An 18,908-nucleotide genomic window follows, 5' to 3' on the forward strand; every position below is an offset into this window, starting at 1 on the left:
TTTTGCCATTTCTGCAAAGTTAGAAACTTTAAATATCCATTCTTCTAAAGAAGGCAACGAGTCCTTCTTCCAATACGAGTCTACTAATAACCTTGCTGCAGTTAATAAATTCAACATTAAAGTAGTTTCTTTGTCATTTAAATCCACAAAGATACCCAATAAGAATAATTGAGGGGTGAACTTTATCTTCCCTTTAAAAATCTTTTGAATGTTCCACCAAATCATAATCCAAAAAGCCTTTACCTTTTTACAATTCCACCAAACATGAAAATATGTCACATCCATATTACTACATCTCCAACATTTGGGTTGTAAATTTGGATACATACAAGATAATTTTTTAGGATCTAAATGCCATCTGTAAAACATTTTATAAAAATTTTCCCTCAAATTTTGAGCTTGTGTAAATCTAACATTTCTAATCCAAATTGTCTCCATAAGTCCAATGGGATTGGATCCTGGATATTCTGAGCCCATTTAATCATACAGTCTTTAATCAATTCTGTTTCAGAGTCTAATTCTATTAAAGCATTGTAAATTCTTTTTATATGGGCCTGACTCCAATCTTTAATCTGAATAACCAGATTTCCATCTTCTAGTGTTATTCCTTGTTTTTTATCTACAGTCCACCTGTCCACTATTTGTAAATATTGAAACCATGACTGTAGAATATTTTCTTGCCTTAATACATCTAGAGATTTTAAATGCCAATCCGAACCTGACCAAGTTAATAATTCTTTATACGAAATTTTATCAAAATTCATCCCCTTAGAAATCCCCTCAGTTGCATGTCTAGGAATCCCCCAGATAGGTATTTTATAGTTTAACCTATAATAATACTTTTTCCAAACTCGAAGTAAGGCACTCCTCAAAATATGTGATTTGAAAGCCCGGTCCACTTTCTTATTAAAAATTAAATATGCATGCCAACCATACATTAAATCCCACCCTTCAAGAACAAGAATATCCTTATTTGTTAAGTTAAGCCAATCACTTATCCAAGTTAAGGCAGCTGCATCATAGTATAATTTCAAGTTAGATGCTTTAAGTCCTCCTCTTTCTCAGGCATCTTGCAAAATCTTAAACTTAACCCTTGGTTTTTTCCCAGCCCAAATGAATTTATTGATACCCTTCTGCCATTCCTCCAAATTTACATCTTTTTTTAAAATAGGTATCATCTGAAACAAGAAAAGAAACTTTGGTAGAACATTCATTTTTACAGCTGAAATTCTCCCCAACAATGACAATTGCAGTTTTTTCCAGTCATTTAAATCCTTTTGCACTTTTGCCCATAGTAATTCATAATTATTTTTATACAATTTTCCATTTGAGGCAGTTAAATATACTCCCAGATATTTAACCTTTTTCACCATCTGAAAACCTGTGGCTTTAACCAAACTTTCCTTGTCATTGGCTAACATATTCTTAGATAATATCTTAGTCTTATGGTTATTGACTTTAAAACCAGAAACTTTTCCATACTGTGTTATAAGTTCTAATAAACAATCAACTGCTTTAATCGGTTGTTCCAAAATCAAAACCAAATCATCCGCAAAAACCCGTAATTTATACTCATTTTTTCTTATCTTTATACCCTTGATTACCATTGATTCTCGAATCTGGATCAACAAAATCTCCAATGTCAAAACAAATAACAATAACATTTCAGATCAAATATAAAAAGATATCCCATATTAATACTATATATGCATGTCTACAAAGCAGAAGGTTGATTATTGTCAAAATAAAGGCAGGCCATCTACATTATACCATATAAATTAATCTTCACATTAATATTGTGTTTTTTCTAGGGTTTGACTTGCATGTTGGCAGGAGCTGCTGGTATTTAGATTGTACTCAGAACAAAAGAATGAAGGTATCAATGCATGATATGATGGTATATAGGTTGGTATATGTATATGCATGTGTATATACCGTATCTATTAGTCATCTTGTCACTAGGAGTGGCTGGCCAAAAATCACCCTGCTGGCTTCCATTCGTATGGAAGAGTCTAGAACCTACATCTCCACTTCTAATATAGCACCTTAACTATTGTACCCCATTGCCTCTCATATCTTCATATCAGTGGAGATCTTAATACTGTTTCCTAGTTTTCACACAAGAAAAACCAAATCCTAATCCTATTCAATGGCCCTTCATACTGAAAATAGGACCTTAAGGAGGTATGCAGAAGGAGGCTAGAAAGGACTGTAAGTTAATCTATGTATACTGTAGCCCTGCATAACATCCTAGGTCTAGGATAATAAGAGTATGACAGTTAAACAAGGAAAAATGCAGCAAGTGTAATTTTGTAGAATAAACCTACAGTGACAGAATCTATATGTAATAATAGAAGCTATTAAAAGCACATCCCGTATTTTAAATAAAGAATTACTTAATTTTGCCATTGTCCTATTTAAGTACCCTTAAGTCATTCCCACAAATATAGTAACTCAAACACCTTCACAAGGACAGTAAAGATTGGGGCTGGGCATGTTTTGAAAACAATTTAGAAATTCTTCAGATCTCATATAAGCACCGCAGCTTTCAATTAAATTAGCCTGACTTTTTTCAGCTTGACTTTGTTCCTAGTGGACAATCACTTAAATATGAGCCAGCAGCGTATAGTACCCATCAAAATGCCAATGCAAGCCTAGGTTTCATTAATAGAGGGATAGATTTAAGATGATGTGAAGTATTAGTACCACTTTATAAAGCCTTAGTAAGACCACACTTAGTACGTGTGGCCTTAGTAAGACCACACTGATCACTGTATTATAAAGAAGATGTTGAGACTCTGGAAAGATTGCAGAAAAGTGCATCAAAGATGATTAAGGGGGTTGGAGGCTAAAACATATGAAAAATGATTGCAGGAATTGCATGAGTCTAGCCTAGTGAAAAGAAGAACTAGGGGTGACATCATAGCATATTCCAATATTTGAGGGGCTGCCACAAAGAAGAGGGTGTCAACCTATTTTCCAGATAAGGCAAGATAAAAAATAATGGATAGAAATTAATCAAGGAGAGAAGCAACCTAGAACTAAGGAGAAATTTCCTAACAGCAAGAACCAGGGCTTTTTTTCTCATAGAACGCCCAGAACGGAGTTACAGCACCTTTTTTGGATGGAGCCTTGTAGGGTAGGCAAGGCGGGTTATATGACATGTGTGAGTTCCGACACCTTTTTTTTTTTTTAGAATAAAAGCACTGGCGAGAACAATTAATCAATGGAACGGTTTGCCTTCAGAAGTTGTGGGTGCTCCATCACTGGAGGCTTTTGAGACTGGACAGCCACTTGTCTGGAATGGAATAGGCCCTCCTGCTTGAGCAGAAGGTTGGACTAGAATATCTCCAAGGTCCCTTTTAACTCTATTATTCTATTATTCAGACTTCCTTGGTATTTTGGAAAAAAAAGGGTTGCACCTTTCATGAATCCATCACTTCAAGAATCATTATCTTTTGTGAGGTTTGTGCCCTGAGAAAAGGATGAGTTCCTAAAGGAATAATAGAGAGGTACTCTGATTGCCTGATATTTGTAGTACTCCTTTCAAATCACATTTCACATGAGTGCATCCCCATTAAGGATTTTGAAAAAACAACAAAAATATTTTGAGTCAGAGATTTGGAAGGGGCAGAGATAATGAAGCTTACAGCACCATTCCAGAAGAAATTAAACTTTATTGCTTGCTATTTTTGGAATATAGGGTTGGCCCAAACCAGGTATCCTAAAAGGGGAATGCTTGAATATTTTTAAAGATAAATATGATATGGAAATACCTCTAGCAGATCAGGAACTATCGATTTTCACGGTAAAAGATGACAGAAAACAGCACATTCAAAAATTAAAATTGCTCTTTATTTGTCATGCAGACTTGCATAGGATCAAGCATTACAATTCATAAAATAGCTGCAGCAGAAACAATCACCTTTTCCAATATTGCTTTCACAATAAAGAAAGGAAGAAAAGAGGTCTTGTGACAAAGAGAGAAAGAATGAGAACGAGTACTATAATTGTGTGTGGAAACATAACATTGCAAGGGAACAGATTATTTATGTCTCAAAGCTAATTTACTGTAGAAGAGTATATGGTTAAAATAGTTTGTAGCTTCATACTGACTCCATCTGAAAACCCAAAGAATATGCTCAAAAAGGAGAAGGATTCAGAAATGTTGTTTGGAATGAGACAAGTCCATGAAGTTTGCCAGTCTAGAAACCCTCATTATATCTTTTTAATATCAGTGCTAACACATTGTATCAAAGAAACTAAGAAGGTGTTTAAAATTATTGGTTTTCTCCATGTTTTCTTCTCTAAAATCAATTTATTTTGCACATGTCTGGGACTGCAATAATTGGCAACCTGGAATGCCTCTTGCACAAATTACAAATACTGACGCAGTTGAATATAGCTAGGTTGCAGAAACAGGTTTTGTTAGAGAAAGGTTTAGTGCAGGATTTGCCCCCATTAGATTTCTACTGTTCGTTGAATAGCTGATGCTCCAATTGTAGCAGTAATGTTCAAATGGTATACTATAGATGTTCACAACCCTCTCACTGATCTACCAAGAGACTCTCTTGATCTGAGCCCCTTCTTTAAATGATTGTACAAACGGCTCACTCAATGTGGTTGCATTTCCTTCTATAAGCCATGACAGATCAAGTCCCAATAGAGGAACAGATCAAGCGTGTTGGATTTGGATGCAAATATCCAGATTAATGTTAGAGCTAGACCTGTATGGAAAAGGTGAAAGTGTCAGAGAGGAAAAGCGCATTTTTTCCCCTTTGCATTATTTACACATCAGGCGTGATGAGCATGGTCATGCAAATTGTCATTCAGGAGGAGGCCCGACTTTAATAGGCACTTCTCCTGCTTGTACTGGTTTTTGATATGATTTTTACACTGGAACTTCCTCCTCCCCCTGAGGAATGGCGACCTCCTCCAGTACTGTAACTGCTCCCACCTCCGCTGCTGAACCCTGAACCAAAGCCAGTTCCTCCATAGTTGCTGCCAGAGCTAATGGCATAGCCGCCGCCGCCGCCACCACCACCGATTCCAACTCCAAATCCTCCTCCGAGTCCGGCAGCACTTCCTCCGCCGAATCCTCCTCCCAACGCAAGGCCGCTTCCACTACCATATCCGGTGGTAGTAGTATTGCTGATTACAGCTGGAAAACAGGGAGGGTGGGAGGGAGAAAGTTAAGTTGCTTCTGTGATTTCTAAAGGGGAAACTCATGTCAGGGTCCTTTAAAGAAAAAAGCACACACAAATGTATAAGTGGACGTATACTTACAATAGCTCACATTTCCAACGCCTTCTTGCAGCCTAAAAAGCAATATAATAATTGGAGTTAATGCTTCAACTTACAGTAAGATTACCACATTTTAATATAAAAAGGAGTATTGTGATGACAGAAATATGAACTCAACATGCGTCTACAGAGTTAGGAGCAAGTGATGAAGCATACATCATCATATCACAGCACAAATGTCACGATTGACAGACTGCTGTTACATATTGGGGCAGAAGCGTAGCAGGGTGGAATTTGCACTGTGAGGTTATCACATGTGTGGCTAGCCATGGATGCTATGAAACTTTTTATGCATTTCCCAAAGGTGCCTTTTCCAAAAGGCAACTGGACTTTCTTGGTGTTTCTCTTTGAAAATGTTTTGCTTCTCATCCGAGAGGCTTCTTCAGTTCTGAAGTGAACTGAATTGAACTGAAGAAGCTTCTTGGATGAGAAGCAAAATGTTTTCAAGGAGAAAAAACAAGAAAGTCCAGTTGCCTTTTGGAAAAAGCACCTTTGAGACAACCATGACTATTTGGCTGTTTGGATATTGGATACCTAAAAAGGATGGGCTCAAAAATGTCACCAGATTTGTGCTTTGTGGGCCTTGCAAATCAAATGAAAAAAATGAACCACAGCAATGTGTCTTTCTTTTGAAGAGAAAAAAAAAAGATCTTAATCTTACAGAAACATGCAGTTCCATCATCTTCCAATCAGTGAGACAAATGTAGAAAAACAGCATTCAGGTCAGATCATTTAATCTTTCTATTTACAAACAAGATTTTTTTTTTAACAAAAAGAAAACTTTTTTTAACGTCACCAGGAACTTTTAAAAAGGGCTTTTCCGGTTTCATTTGAAGGTGTTCAGATGAAATAGCCATGGGAGTGATCTTTTTTATTTGAAGAAAGTGAAAAGGAAGGTTAATAAAAAGCAGTAGTTAAGCTATGGGTTTAGCAATTAGTTAACAGCATTATATTTAGTGCTGTGTTTCCCTCCCCCCACTGACCTGATTTCTTCTCCTTCTAGCAGCTTCCTGTAGGTGGCGATCTCAATGTCGAGGGCCAGCTTGACATTCATGAGGTCCTGATATTCCTTGAGCTGCCGGGCTAGTTCTTGTTTGGTTTTCTGTAAACATTCCTCCAATTCATTCAGCTTTTGCTTAGCATCTTTGAGGGCAAGTTCACCACGATCTTCAGCCTCCGCAATGGCTGCCTGAATGTTGGCACACTGGGAATGGGTATAACAATTATTATTGTTATTATTGGAGGCCATTCATGTGAAAACTGTTACAATGGATTCTCTTTGGATAATTCGGGAAGAATATCTCTTCCAGCTTGGAATCAGAGAAAACTTGAAAATCTCTTCTTAAAGACAAAACATATTTATGGGCAACAAAACAATTGTATACCACCAATATTAGTATAAAAAATACATAGGTGCTGAGTACACATCTCCCTCTAAATCAAATGTTTTTGGTTCAATGAATCAAAACTGCAATAATATTTCCATAAATGGAGCTAAGTGACTCCATTAGCTCAAGTTTTCTCCAACAATGGAAACAAGCTATTTATAAGGTTTTGTGAGAGCCAGAGTTGGATTGTTCATTTTTGACTCAATGTATTTTGTAACCTAAAACCATTTTAGTTACAAATCTAAGTTTATGCCTTGCATAATGTGCACATTCAGACAATTATGGCTTAAAACCATAGTTAAACAATTATACCTAGAAGAATATACGAACCCAGCTGCTGTGACAGCAGATCTGTCCCATGCAATGGAACTGAGCAGAATTCTATAAAACTACACTTGCAAATTAGTTAGCACTAATTCTCAACAACTGCAGGATTATTTACATATTTATTTACAAAACTTCTGCAATTTATCAGGCTCTGAGCAAAGATATTTAACTCCTCCAGATAGACATAAATGGAATAATACCAAAAGAAACTGCTGATCTGTCATTGATTTTTTTTATAGACTAATGATAAGAGAACAAAAATATTTTAATAATCTGGAAAAGCTGGCTCACTATAGTTGCCTGGTTACCTTCCTTTAGAACATATTAGGGTGTGGAACAATTTACATAATAACCTGCCTGTCTGCCTGCTTGTCTATGCTGTAGTAAGACGAAGGAGGTGATTCCTGGTTTAATTTGCAATGCCTAAGAACTATTGCAAAGCAACTGACTGCAAATTGTTCAACTTGTGTGGATATCTTGCAACATTTGTACAATGAGAGATGTACTATCTGTGGATTTACTAGCAAGATCCCACAGAGTAGAATCAACACTAAAATATGGTTATGATTAGAATAATGTAGTGTTTAAAAAGAAGAAATTTTGAGTGTGCTAGTCTTTGGTGTCCCAAAGGTGCTCTTTCAAAAGGTAACTGGACTTGTTTTTTTTCCTTAAAAACATTTTGCTTCTCTTCCAAGAAGCTTCTTCTTGAACTGAAGAAGCTTTTTGGATGAAAAGTGAAACGTTTTCAAGGAATCTCCACAGACATAGTCTTTGGTGTGTATAATGGCACCTCACATGCTTTCTACTTATTTCTGATACTGCACAGTGTTTATCCACAGTCCATAATTTTTCTTTACCTATGTTATCTGAATGCTGAATAGCCATCATTTCTGGTTAGTGATAACTGGCATTCAAATCAATTAATTTCAGTTAATGGTAATGAGAAATGGTAACTGCTTGAATTTCAGATAATATATTTAACTGTTGCTAGTCTTAACAATTATCTCATTTTTCAATGTTTGCCTTCTCTCCCATCTCCCATACTTTGTACTTGCCCTCCCTCCCTTTTATTTTTTTTTTTGGGGGGGAATATACTGCTTCAGGAGTGCTTCCTCATGAAAAACTCACTATGTATCTTGAAAAATAATTCAAAGTAGTTTTCTCCCTAGTGTATTTCTTTTCTGTATGCAAAGAATGTATTCAATTAGTTCTTGGAAGACTGTTGAGTCACCCCTTATAAACACATTTCAGTGGTACAAATCTGTTCTGGCAAAGCAAAGGACACCTATTCTTTAGTCCATTCTACAAGCTAAACAACAAGATCCATTAAAATATCACCTGTTTCTTGAAGGCATCAATTTCACTTCGCAGTCTCTGGATCACCCGATTAAGCTCAGCAATTTCTGTCTTTGTGTTGCGAAGGTCATCACCATGGCGCCCAGCAGACACTTGTAGTTCTTCATACTGACATTCAGAAATAAATAAAGGTATCATCAAAACAAAGGAGATGGAAAATGACACCCAGCACAGAAGCTGGGGAAGACATTTTATTATGTGGGGGCAAAAATTCTATCAAGGAACTCTTTGTAGGTTGAGGAAATGAAGCTACTAGGGTCAGAATCACAGGCTGAGGCCTGAAGCTTGCAGTGCGGGGACACATGTCTTGGCTTTCCTCAGACCCCCTCAGCCACGTTTGGCTAGCAGGGTCAAGGAGAAGAATCTTCTCTGTCATGGCCCCTGCCCTCTAGAAAATCTTCCCACCAGAGGTGAGATCTGTCTTCATTCTTCTGGAAGGGCCTTAAAACCTGGCTCTGCCAGATGGCTTGAGGGCCCAATGGGGGCATACTATGCTGGAGGTAGCTGACTGAGAGACAAAAGAGCATGTCTGTACCATTCCTGCTCTTGGTTTTTAACCTTTTATTTAATTATTGCTAATTATTGCATAAAAGGAGGCACACTAATGGTAGGATTTTGCTTTGCCATTCTTTATGTAGAGCAGGGGTATCAAGCTCAATTTCATTGAAGGCTGCATCAGCATTGTGGTTGCCCTTGTGGGGCCGGGTGGGTGTGACCAGGGTGGGTATGGCCTAATGGGTGGGTGTGGATGGAGTGAGTGTGGCCTACTGGGTGGCATGGACAATTCTACATCACTTGCATCAAGGGTGCCTGTGGGGGCCTGGGCAGGAGTGGGACAGATCTGAGGGTCTCTGGCAGAAGGGGGTGGGACCGGGGGAAGCACCAAGGCATGGTCCATTTCTTTATTCCTCACAAAGGGTGACACTTCCCCAGCAGGCACCCAGGGGGTGGAGCCGACGTGGCAGGGGCTGGTTCTTCGCTATTTCTAGACGGCCTTGTGCAGCTAAGACTGAATGCATTTCAGCATAGATGGCCACCACAAAATTGTACATTGGCTCCTGACCGGCCTGGGCCAGGGCCAAGGCAGTGGGGGCCGTTTCCTCACTCTTTCCAGATGGCTTTACAGGCCACATAAAACCACTTTGCGGGCCGCATCCGGCCCCCGAGCCTTGTGTTTGACATGTCTGATGTAGTGTGTGTGTGTGTAAGAGAGAGAATATTAAACTTATGTCCAGTGTTAGCCTGATGGACAAGTCACAAAGATAGGATGAAGGAGGAGGGAGCACACTTCTCACTTTCCTGCTGCTTCATCATATATTTCTCCTTCATATCTATGACAGGTAAGTTGTGCAACAGGTGGGGAAAAGCAGGGAGGCCAGGGGGAGTGTCTCTCCCTGTTCTACTTTTGGGACCCATCCTCTGCATCCAGCTCATAAGTCCCAGGCCCAAAAGAGAGTTGGTGAAGAACATTGGAGCATTGGAGCAAACAGCTCTTTCCTATTTCACCCAGGTCTCTCCAAGCCTGCGACCTGTCAGTACAGTCATTTTTAGACAGAGTCTCCTCTCCTCTCCTCTCCTCTCCTCTCCCTTCCCCTCCCCTCTCCCCTCTCCCCTCTCCTCTCTCCCCTCTCCTTTCCCCTCCCCCTCCCCTCCCCTCTCCTCTCCTCCCCTCTCCCCTCCCTTCCCTTCCCCTCCCCTCTCCCCTCCCCTTCCCTCTTCCCTCCCCTCCCCTCCCCTTTTCCTGCAGAAGGACATGCGGGGGGGGGGAAAGAAATGGCCTATCCCAACTCACGTGTGTGCCTGTGACATGTTTCTGAAGCAATTTGAAAGGGAACTAAGCTCTTCAACTGAGGCACCTGCCTGTGCTCACCCAATCCTGAGCCACCGCATGTTCTGGAGGGTGATTGATTGCTACTTCTCCCACCAGTAGGAAACGTCCTGGGTGGGGAAATGCACCCAGGAGAGTGTATCAGTCTCTTTCCTTCTCATTCCCCATTAAACCTGGAAGGACAGCGCCACTTGTTGGCTCTGAGGCGGAACAGGGCTTGGCACAATTGATACTGGCATAATTTTGTCAAGCATGGGAAGACAACACATTTACAACCCACTGCCCCCTAGTGCAGGAAATTTTGGGAACTATAGTCCATCCAATCTGGAAGTTGCCTGATTATGAAAAGTTGCTCTGAGCCTTTAATGACTTTTTTATTCTAGCTACTCACCTTGCTTTGATACCATGATTCGGCCTCAGTCCGGCTCCTGTTGGCAATATCTTCATACTGCGCCTTGACCTCAGCAATTATGCTGTTCAAATCCAGGCTTCTGTTGTTGTCCATGGACAATACGACAGAGGTATCTGATACCTGCTGCTGCATTTGAGATAATTCCTGCAAAAAAATTAAAACAAAAACTGGGTCACCTGGACACCGGGGCAAAGGTAGTTTGGCCATATTGAAGCAGTTATTCAAAAATGGATTAGTGCTAGAGAAATTTCAGAAATTCTAATTCAATTTTGTTTAAACCCTTTCAATTTATATTCCAATTGGTAGCAGCCCTTTAGTTTTCTTACTAATGCCTTTTGTCAGAGTTAGAAATTTTAGTGAAAGAAGGTGTTATTCACAATATTCACAAGCTCAGCCAAAATATGTTCCATAACTCATAAATGTTTCCAAATCAAAGTGATTAATTTCACTTGGAAAAGCTGCCAAGGAAGAGGGTGGATTTTTTTTTTCCCATTGCTTGCTAGCATCAAGTCCAGACTAGAGAGCCCTGCAGTGTGGAGGTGATTTATTTAAATATAGTTCTATCTTGATCCAGTAATAGCTGGAGGAAATTGAGTCTATATTGCAAAAAAATGTGATAATTGATGTCATTAAGTCTCTGCTTGCCTAAACATTTAGTCAGCTCTTCAAACACATAACCAACCAGGTGGAAACTGGTGAGGGAAGATCCCTTCGGAAATATATCCTCTCTAAAGGAAAAACTGATCTAATATTTTCTGCAGAGGAACGTTAGGAAACATACACAACAAGTTTCGACAAATCAGTCTGCTATAATCATCTTAGGGATTCCAATTCCTCATTTTTTTAGCACTGCTAAAAAATAGTACTATATGGTTTCCCCCTCTTTATTTTTTTTCTTAATGACAAGATTTTGCTTTTTTATCCTGTTATTTTTCTGCTGCATTAGGTTGTTGTGCTAATAAATATTTCACTGGGTACGTTGAGGTGGTCAGGGGAAGAAAATGTCCATAGTGAGAGATTTCAAATTGGAGAATTTAAAAAGTAAAATTTTTTATACATCCAGTTTGGTTTAGTGGTTAAGGTATCAAGCTAGAAACTAAGTGTTCTAATCCCATTTTAGGCATAAAAAACGGCTGGATGACTTTGGGCCATTCACTGTTTCACAGCTGAACCCACTTCACAGGAATGTTGTTGTGAGGAAAATAGGAGAAGGAAGGGTTGTTAGGTATGCGCGCCACCTTGAGTTTCTTATAAAAAGAATAAGGCAGGAATAAAAATATTTAAAAAAATATTGTTTATCAGTACAGAAAGGGAGCAGGTATTTCTGTTAATAAAAGTAATGTGGGATTTTTTTTGCTTTAAATAGCATTTTTTAAATTCTTCTTTTAAAATATTTATAGCCTACTTAATGGCAAATAGAAATATAAGAGAATTAATTAAAGGGATGATAGATAATATAGCCCATGATCTCTGCCAGTACCAAAGTTCATGCCTTTTGCATATAAAATGCCATATTCAATTCCAAATGCTTCCAATTAATAGATCCTGGAAAGATTCTGTCTTTAGCTAGATTTAGATTTAGATTTACCTAGACTTTTTCTTAGCTTTAAGCTTGGGTTTACATTAAGAACTAAATTCTCCAGGGTTCTGACTGAATATAGACCTAGAGCTCATTTTACTTTTAGATTTAGAATCTTTGATCATTAAGGAAACTTACCGCCTCAAACAGTGCTTTCAAGAACTCAATTTCATCATTCAGTGAGTCTGATTTGCTAGCAAGTTCAATCTTGTTCATGTAGGCACCATCCACATCCTGCACAAAACATAGGAAAAGTCTGCTACATTTTCAGCAGAAAACAAACTTGCTCAGTTTTATACATTCAAACGTTCTTTCTCATTGAGAAACCAGTACTGCAGACAAATCAATTACCTTCTTGAGCACCACAAATTCATTTTCTGCACCTGTTCGTTTGTTAATTTCATCTTCGTATCTATTAGACAAGATGAATGAATTATATTAGCAATATGCATAGGTTGCAATATGAGTACTGAGCATTACTTCAGACAGATTATATATGAGACAGCTAAATTCACATCTTATAAGTAGATTCTAGAAATCTTCATAGTCTATGGCAACTGGCAACTGAATTATTCTCTTGAAAGGGAACCCATTTTCTTCTGGGAAAATCAATCCTTGGAATTCATCCAGCTGCTTCATGTATGATATAGTTTCAGAAGCATAATTTTCATAGGCAAGCACAAAGAATTTCAGATATATCTTTTTCTCCCCATTATAGTTAGTGAGAGAAGTGTGTAGTTCAAAAAGCACATCACTGTGACCCATTAATTTGGCACAGTCTTTATTTTAATGTGGTTGTAAAAAACACAAGGGTAATTTTAAAACACCATCTTTGACTTGAAATTGAATACTACATTTTAAGGTCAGGTCTTCATTGCAGCTTTTAATTGTTTTAACATTCCTTCTTCCAATGGGAACCCTGAAATGTAGTTTGGTGGACAGATTTGGCAAAATATCAATATGCATCCTATACCAGAGGTCCCCAATCTTTTGAGCACCAGAGATCAGTTCTGTGGAGAGAAGTTTTTCCACGGACTGGAGGGTGCGTGGTTTTGTGTGCTGCCTGCATCCTGAGGATGGGGCTTTGCTTGTTTGTGTGGACCAGTTGCGGACCAATTGAGGCACAGTGGTAGTGTAGTTTGCCCTTAAGCATTCAATTGCTTGCCCCAATTTTGATGCTTATATGGCTTGGCTCAGTAATTTTGGTGGTTAGAAGCAATATGTTGCAAATGCTTTTCTGACAGTGTACTTCATGTAGGTTCACATACTTGGGGTATATATATCTAACATAGACTTAATTTCAAAAAAGGACAGCTGACATGAATTTAAAACCCACAAGTTTGGAGGGGAAATACATCATATTCAACATTCTTATCAGATAAGCTGAATCTCCTTGCTGAATGTTCACCCCAGTTAGCTAGTTGGCACATAGTTTGTAGAACGAAGGCCCCTAAAGGGCATAAAAGAGACTGTTATAAAGACATAACAGTTATGCAAAAGTGTAAATGAAGAATCTAATTCATAGCGGTGCATACTTTAATTTGCAATTCTTTTGTGAGGGTTTGACAGGATAAGTGTGTACATTGCAGGCATCCTTTTGTGAAGCCTAATAACATAAGGCCAAATCAAACTATGCAGGGGGAAAGGTGGGGCTGGAATGAACAAAAGAAGGATGGGAGGGTTTTGCTATTAGCAGATTAATTCTGAATGGTTTGGTAACAGTCTATAGCCCTAATCTGTTTTGCCTTTGAGCATGTGGTTTTCCAAGGCTAAATTGTTTTGAACTACATCGAAAAGAAGGCTGGGTGATTAAATGGGTGTATGGAGAAATTAAGGTTTGTTATAGGATTGCAAACTACTGAGCAGAATCTATTTTGTCATTTTTCTACTTCTGTTTGCTGTTTAGAAAGCTAATGCATTCTTGTGAAGTAGTTAGTGTTTTTTGATCTCATTCTGACATAATGTTCACTAACATTCACACCCAAAATTTAGTCCCCCAAAGCTTTTCTAGATTTTTAAGAACATAAAAAATTTGGTTAGGGGTGAAGTTCATGGATAAGATTCACAGTTCCATGTAAGCATTTATCAATCTGAATAAATATGTTAATAATGTGGATTGGGAAAGCACCTGCCTTGGTACATGTATTTGGTTCAAATCAAGCAGGTGAAACAAAATTCTCAAATCTTTTAGAAAAGGAAAGGAGGAACGTTGTCTGCTATCTCGCTATCTGATTCCATTTCAGTTCATTATTTCATTAAAAAAACATTGTACTGCCATACATCTTAAACCCAAACTCCAGGTTTTATGATAGGAATGCAGTGCAAATGCATGCACAGGATTCTTCCCACTAGAATAAGTTCATACTGCTTATTGGATGGTTTGAGGTGAACAAAGAATGCTTATTATTCTATGCAATCAGATAATTAGTATCAGATCTAAGCAATTTTCTTTGCATTTACTGTATCTGGCGGTAAGGTCTTTTGGAATGAATTGCATGGGATATTCAGCAAGAAATATCAACCTTTTATGTACACATAAGCTAAAACTTCACACTAGGTATTGCAATAAGTCTTGGACCCCCAGACAATCAGGAATTTTGCTTACAGTGGAAACTTTGCAAATATGCTACGTAAACTGCTTTACGTAGAAATCAGGCAGAACATAGAAATCAAAGTCTGCTTTAGACCTGTTGTTTTTCTCCTGCTTTTTTAAGTCAATGGACTTTTGGCCATTGTTTCGCAGGCCTTGAGAAATGGAGATTCTGCTCAGTGATTACATAACGGTTCACTCTAGTCTAAGCACCTCTGGTCCCCACCTTGCCAGTTTCAGCCCTTTCAATATGTTAGACTGAATGGAATAGAATGGGAAGCTACTTACTTGTTCTTAAAGTCCTCCACCATGTCTTGCATATTCCTCAGTTCCAAGTCCAGTCTTCCCCGTTCATTTACTAGATAGTCAAGCTGTTTCCGGAGGTTGGCAATATAGTTCTCAAAAACAAGCTCAAGGTTGCGTTGCTGAACCTGAGTCCCCTGCCGCTGTAAGAGCTCCCATTTGGTCTCAAGGACTTTGTTTTGCTGCTCCAAGAATCGGACCTGCAAGACGGAACAGACAAGGGGATGAAAATGAGGCATGTAAGCAAAGTAATACTTCAGTGGGGAAAAATCCTCCAGAAAAGAAATGAATGAATACATCCTCCATTTGTTCCTGAAAGTCTTTTGGTTGACACTTTGGCCCTTGCTCCAGTTAAAACCAAACCCGAATGGCTTCTCCGTCCTCTTTATTCTCTCTTGTCCATTCTCACTGGGTAGGTTGGAAGCACCTTGGAGCAGAAAACCATTACATCTCTTATGTAGCCCTGCAAAGTTCTGCATCTCTATATGGTGTCAACCATGTACAGAACAAATCAAACAAGGGAACAAATCAAAGACAGCAACTCAGGAGAGACAAAGAATGGCTGAAAAAGAGAAAGAAAAAAATGGGGGTCAAAGAGGGGACTGTGAAAGCTAGCAGGGAACAGAGCCGCTGTTCCAAGAGACATGAAAAATATGTGTAAAAATATATACTTTTCAGAATGATCATTTACCAATTATATTTTCATTCTCCATAACCTAATCTCCAGAGTTTACAGCTTCAGTGTGCAGAGAGGCCCCAACATGTCAAAGAGATTGCAACATCCAAAGCAATGATAGAATGTTACATGTTGTCATGCTCGTCTTCTAAACAATGCCAAACTGGATTAATAACGGTATTATAATTGGGGTATGAATTACTTGTGTTATCTGCAGTGAATATATGAAGCATCCTTTCTTGCCCTCAGTGCTTACCATATCTGTGTCACCTATTTTTAAAATATTTTTTTTATAAATTAGTCAGGGTTAGTATTTGTGGATTCCATAAAGGATACAAACTAAGTACACAAATCCAGAAAAATAGAGGAAATAACTGCTTTATTCTCACAATTGTAATATTTAAAAATGGCATTATTGACTTTGAAACTAAGATGTTTAAATTGTCTATAACTGGGGCCTTACTTTTTCAGCAGATCTTGGGCTAGAACCCATTCAGTTATTTTACATGACCATTCATCCTCAGAATAAAAAAGTTAACTGAACAATGTAATGGTTGCAATGACTTTGGACAATATTAGAAATATTTGTGTTGTTTGCTCATTTGCTTATATCAGATATGATCTTATAAGAGAACACCTAAAGATAGCTGATAAACAGCCATTGGATTGGTGACTTGAGTTTAAGAAGGATTGCTTCAAATTTAGAGGTCCCAAAGGTGAAGTAAAATCACCCCCTCTTACCTTGTCAATAAAGGAGGCAAATTTGTTGTTGAGTGTCTTGATCTGTTCTCGTTCTTGAGAACGGACTCGTTGAATCTCTGGGTCAATCTCAAGGTTGAGAGGTTGCAAGAGGTGCTGGTTGATGGTCACTTCTTGGATGCCACCAGGGGGGCAAACTGGAAAACCTGGACCACCTCTTACAAAACCTGGTCCACCTACCAGAAAGCCCCCAGGACCTCCACCCATGCCATAGCCAGCTCCACCTGCACCCATACCATAACCAAAACCAGCTCCTCCACCACCAATGCCATATCCTCCACCATAACCACCAGATCTTAGACCTCCAGAAATGGTACTATAGGCAATTCGTTTGCTTCCACCCATGTTGTGCAGGCTTCGGCTGCCAAATCCACCAAGTCCATAGCTGCTACCCCCTCCACCTCTTGCTCCTCCAATTCGAGAGACAGAGTAGGAGCTGAAACCAGTTCTCCCACCGCCACCACCACCAACAATTGCAGAGCCAGAGGTAAAGCCTCTGTTAGCTCCTCCAGAAGATGATCGATAGGAAACACGACTCATGATGGTTTGCTTGGAGAGAGAAGATGAAGAAAGTTTGGATGATAAGCAGCACTGCAGAGAAAGCAGAGAAAGAAGAAGGCAGAACCTCTCTGATATAAAGGAGCAGGAAACCTCCCCTTTTATCTGTTTGGGAAAGAACCCGGCACAGAATTTGAGACAATTGGATACTCAAATGTTTGATGTGCCTTGCAGCAACTTGTCTTCTGTGACACGCCTACTCCAGTCAACACAACCCTTCAGTACTGGTGTAAAAGCTTGTGGGTGAGAGAGAAAGATCGTGAAGGGATCGACATTTTTCCCTTTTTTATTTTTAGGCAACTGTTTCATTAGCAAAAAAGCAAATAAAAGGAGAGCATAATAATCACAAGTCTGCATATTTACACTCTGGCTACTCAGTTGTCTGAGTCAGATGTAAGGAAAGCAGCTCTAATTCTGATCATTACAAAAATATGTCATATATGTATATTTCTTTTCAATCTGTCTGGAGCTGTCTAGAGTCTTCAGTGTGTTGGGCATTGTGGGCAAACCTGTGAGGTGGACCAGACAGCCTACAGTAAATTAACTTTACTTGCATCCATATGTGGGTCCTTTGTGAGCTGCACCAGGTCCCTGGAGCTAAAGTCTTTGTTGTGCACATTCAACGGATTGGACCACAGATAATCTACATATAGTGCGTATGTTCTGACACTGAGGGTGGTCAATAATAAGGAATTTCATAGTCAAGCAAGCCGCAACTTGGTTCTTTATTCCTTGAAGCCCCATTTACTAGATTCCTTTTACAGGGATTTTTTTTTGGGGGGTGGGGGGTGTCAGTCTTGTATTTAATGGCATTACTCCCTGTGTGCTTTTTCGGGACTACAGTCTTAAAGCCCGTATCTGCTCCTCTAATAGCAGAGATACTTTAGGCACATCGCTAATGACTTTTGCACAATACTTCATGCGTATCCTTTGTTGGTGGCCCTAGGTGCCTGAGCTCCATGGTAAAGATCTTAAAGTAGAACAAGCAAGTCCGGAAGTTACTTTTGTTTGGGAATGCCACAGTTTAGGGTAAGAAGGGCCTTTAGATCAGCTTGTGGTCTGCATACGCTGCAGATTAAAATATTCCATAAAGGCTGCAAATGGTACACATATCTGTTATGATTTAGCCGAAAGTTTTGAGATTTTCCAAAAGACGATTGCTATTGGACTATGGGTTTGGCTGCTTTGGGGAATTAAGAGCTCTCTTTAGTGGAAAGTACTTAACCAGAAGCTGCGCAACTAACTCTCCGGGAAACTCTAATTGCAATGCTGAGCAACTCAGATGGACAAGATTATGTCTACCGGCTATGAAATTCTACTCTTTTATCTGTGATCTTCCACTCCTGTGAAAAGGAGGAGAAAAAGATTCTGCTGCGCCGTCCTCACATATTCATTTGGTTTAAATATGAAGGGTTCAAAAAAAAAAAGAAATGTAACTTAAAAATTAATTTTTTTAAAAAAAAAAGCTTTAGGCCACTAACGTCAACATTTTCCCATTTTGGCTCATGCAGTTGGCTTTTTATTTAAATGAAGAAATATATTTTATTAGAAAAAAGTTCTTATATTGATCACAATAATTTGAATGAAAAAAAAACTGATATTGAATCAACTCCCTCCAACACCACTATCCACAAATCTTTAGGGGGCAATTATCTATTAAATAAATGTAGCATTTATTATTAATATATTTAGTTTTGGCAAGACAACGCCTGTTTTATTTTTATAATAATTAAAGGAATATTCCCAGAGCTGATTTCTAGTCTGTATATATCATCCTTTGTCTCTCTCTCTGTTCATTCATGCAGGTACATGAACCTTAAAATTTTTA

General features: G+C 38.8%; 1 protein-coding gene across 1 annotated transcript; it reads right to left on the bottom strand.

Moving 5' to 3' along the window:
* Window positions 1–3,833: 3,833 nt before the first annotated feature.
* LOC120302936 (keratin, type II cytoskeletal 5-like) lies at window positions 3,834–17,062 on the bottom strand. Its single transcript, XM_039331963.1, has 9 exons — window positions 16,505–17,062; window positions 15,073–15,287; window positions 12,546–12,606; window positions 12,333–12,428; window positions 10,595–10,759; window positions 8,358–8,483; window positions 6,288–6,508; window positions 5,287–5,318; window positions 3,834–5,161 (listed from the first exon to the last, which is right to left on the bottom strand). Exons 1-9 carry the CDS (start codon window positions 17,060–17,062, stop codon window positions 4,848–4,850), a joined length of 1,788 nt encoding a protein of 595 aa, XP_039187897.1. The 3' UTR covers window positions 3,834–4,847.
* Window positions 17,063–18,908: the final 1,846 nt, after the last annotated feature.

This window comes from Crotalus tigris, unplaced genomic scaffold, assembly GCF_016545835.1.
Source record: "Crotalus tigris isolate CLP2741 ecotype Arizona unplaced genomic scaffold, ASM1654583v1 scf7180000024441.2113493, whole genome shotgun sequence".
NCBI lineage: Eukaryota > Metazoa > Chordata > Lepidosauria > Squamata > Viperidae > Crotalus > Crotalus tigris.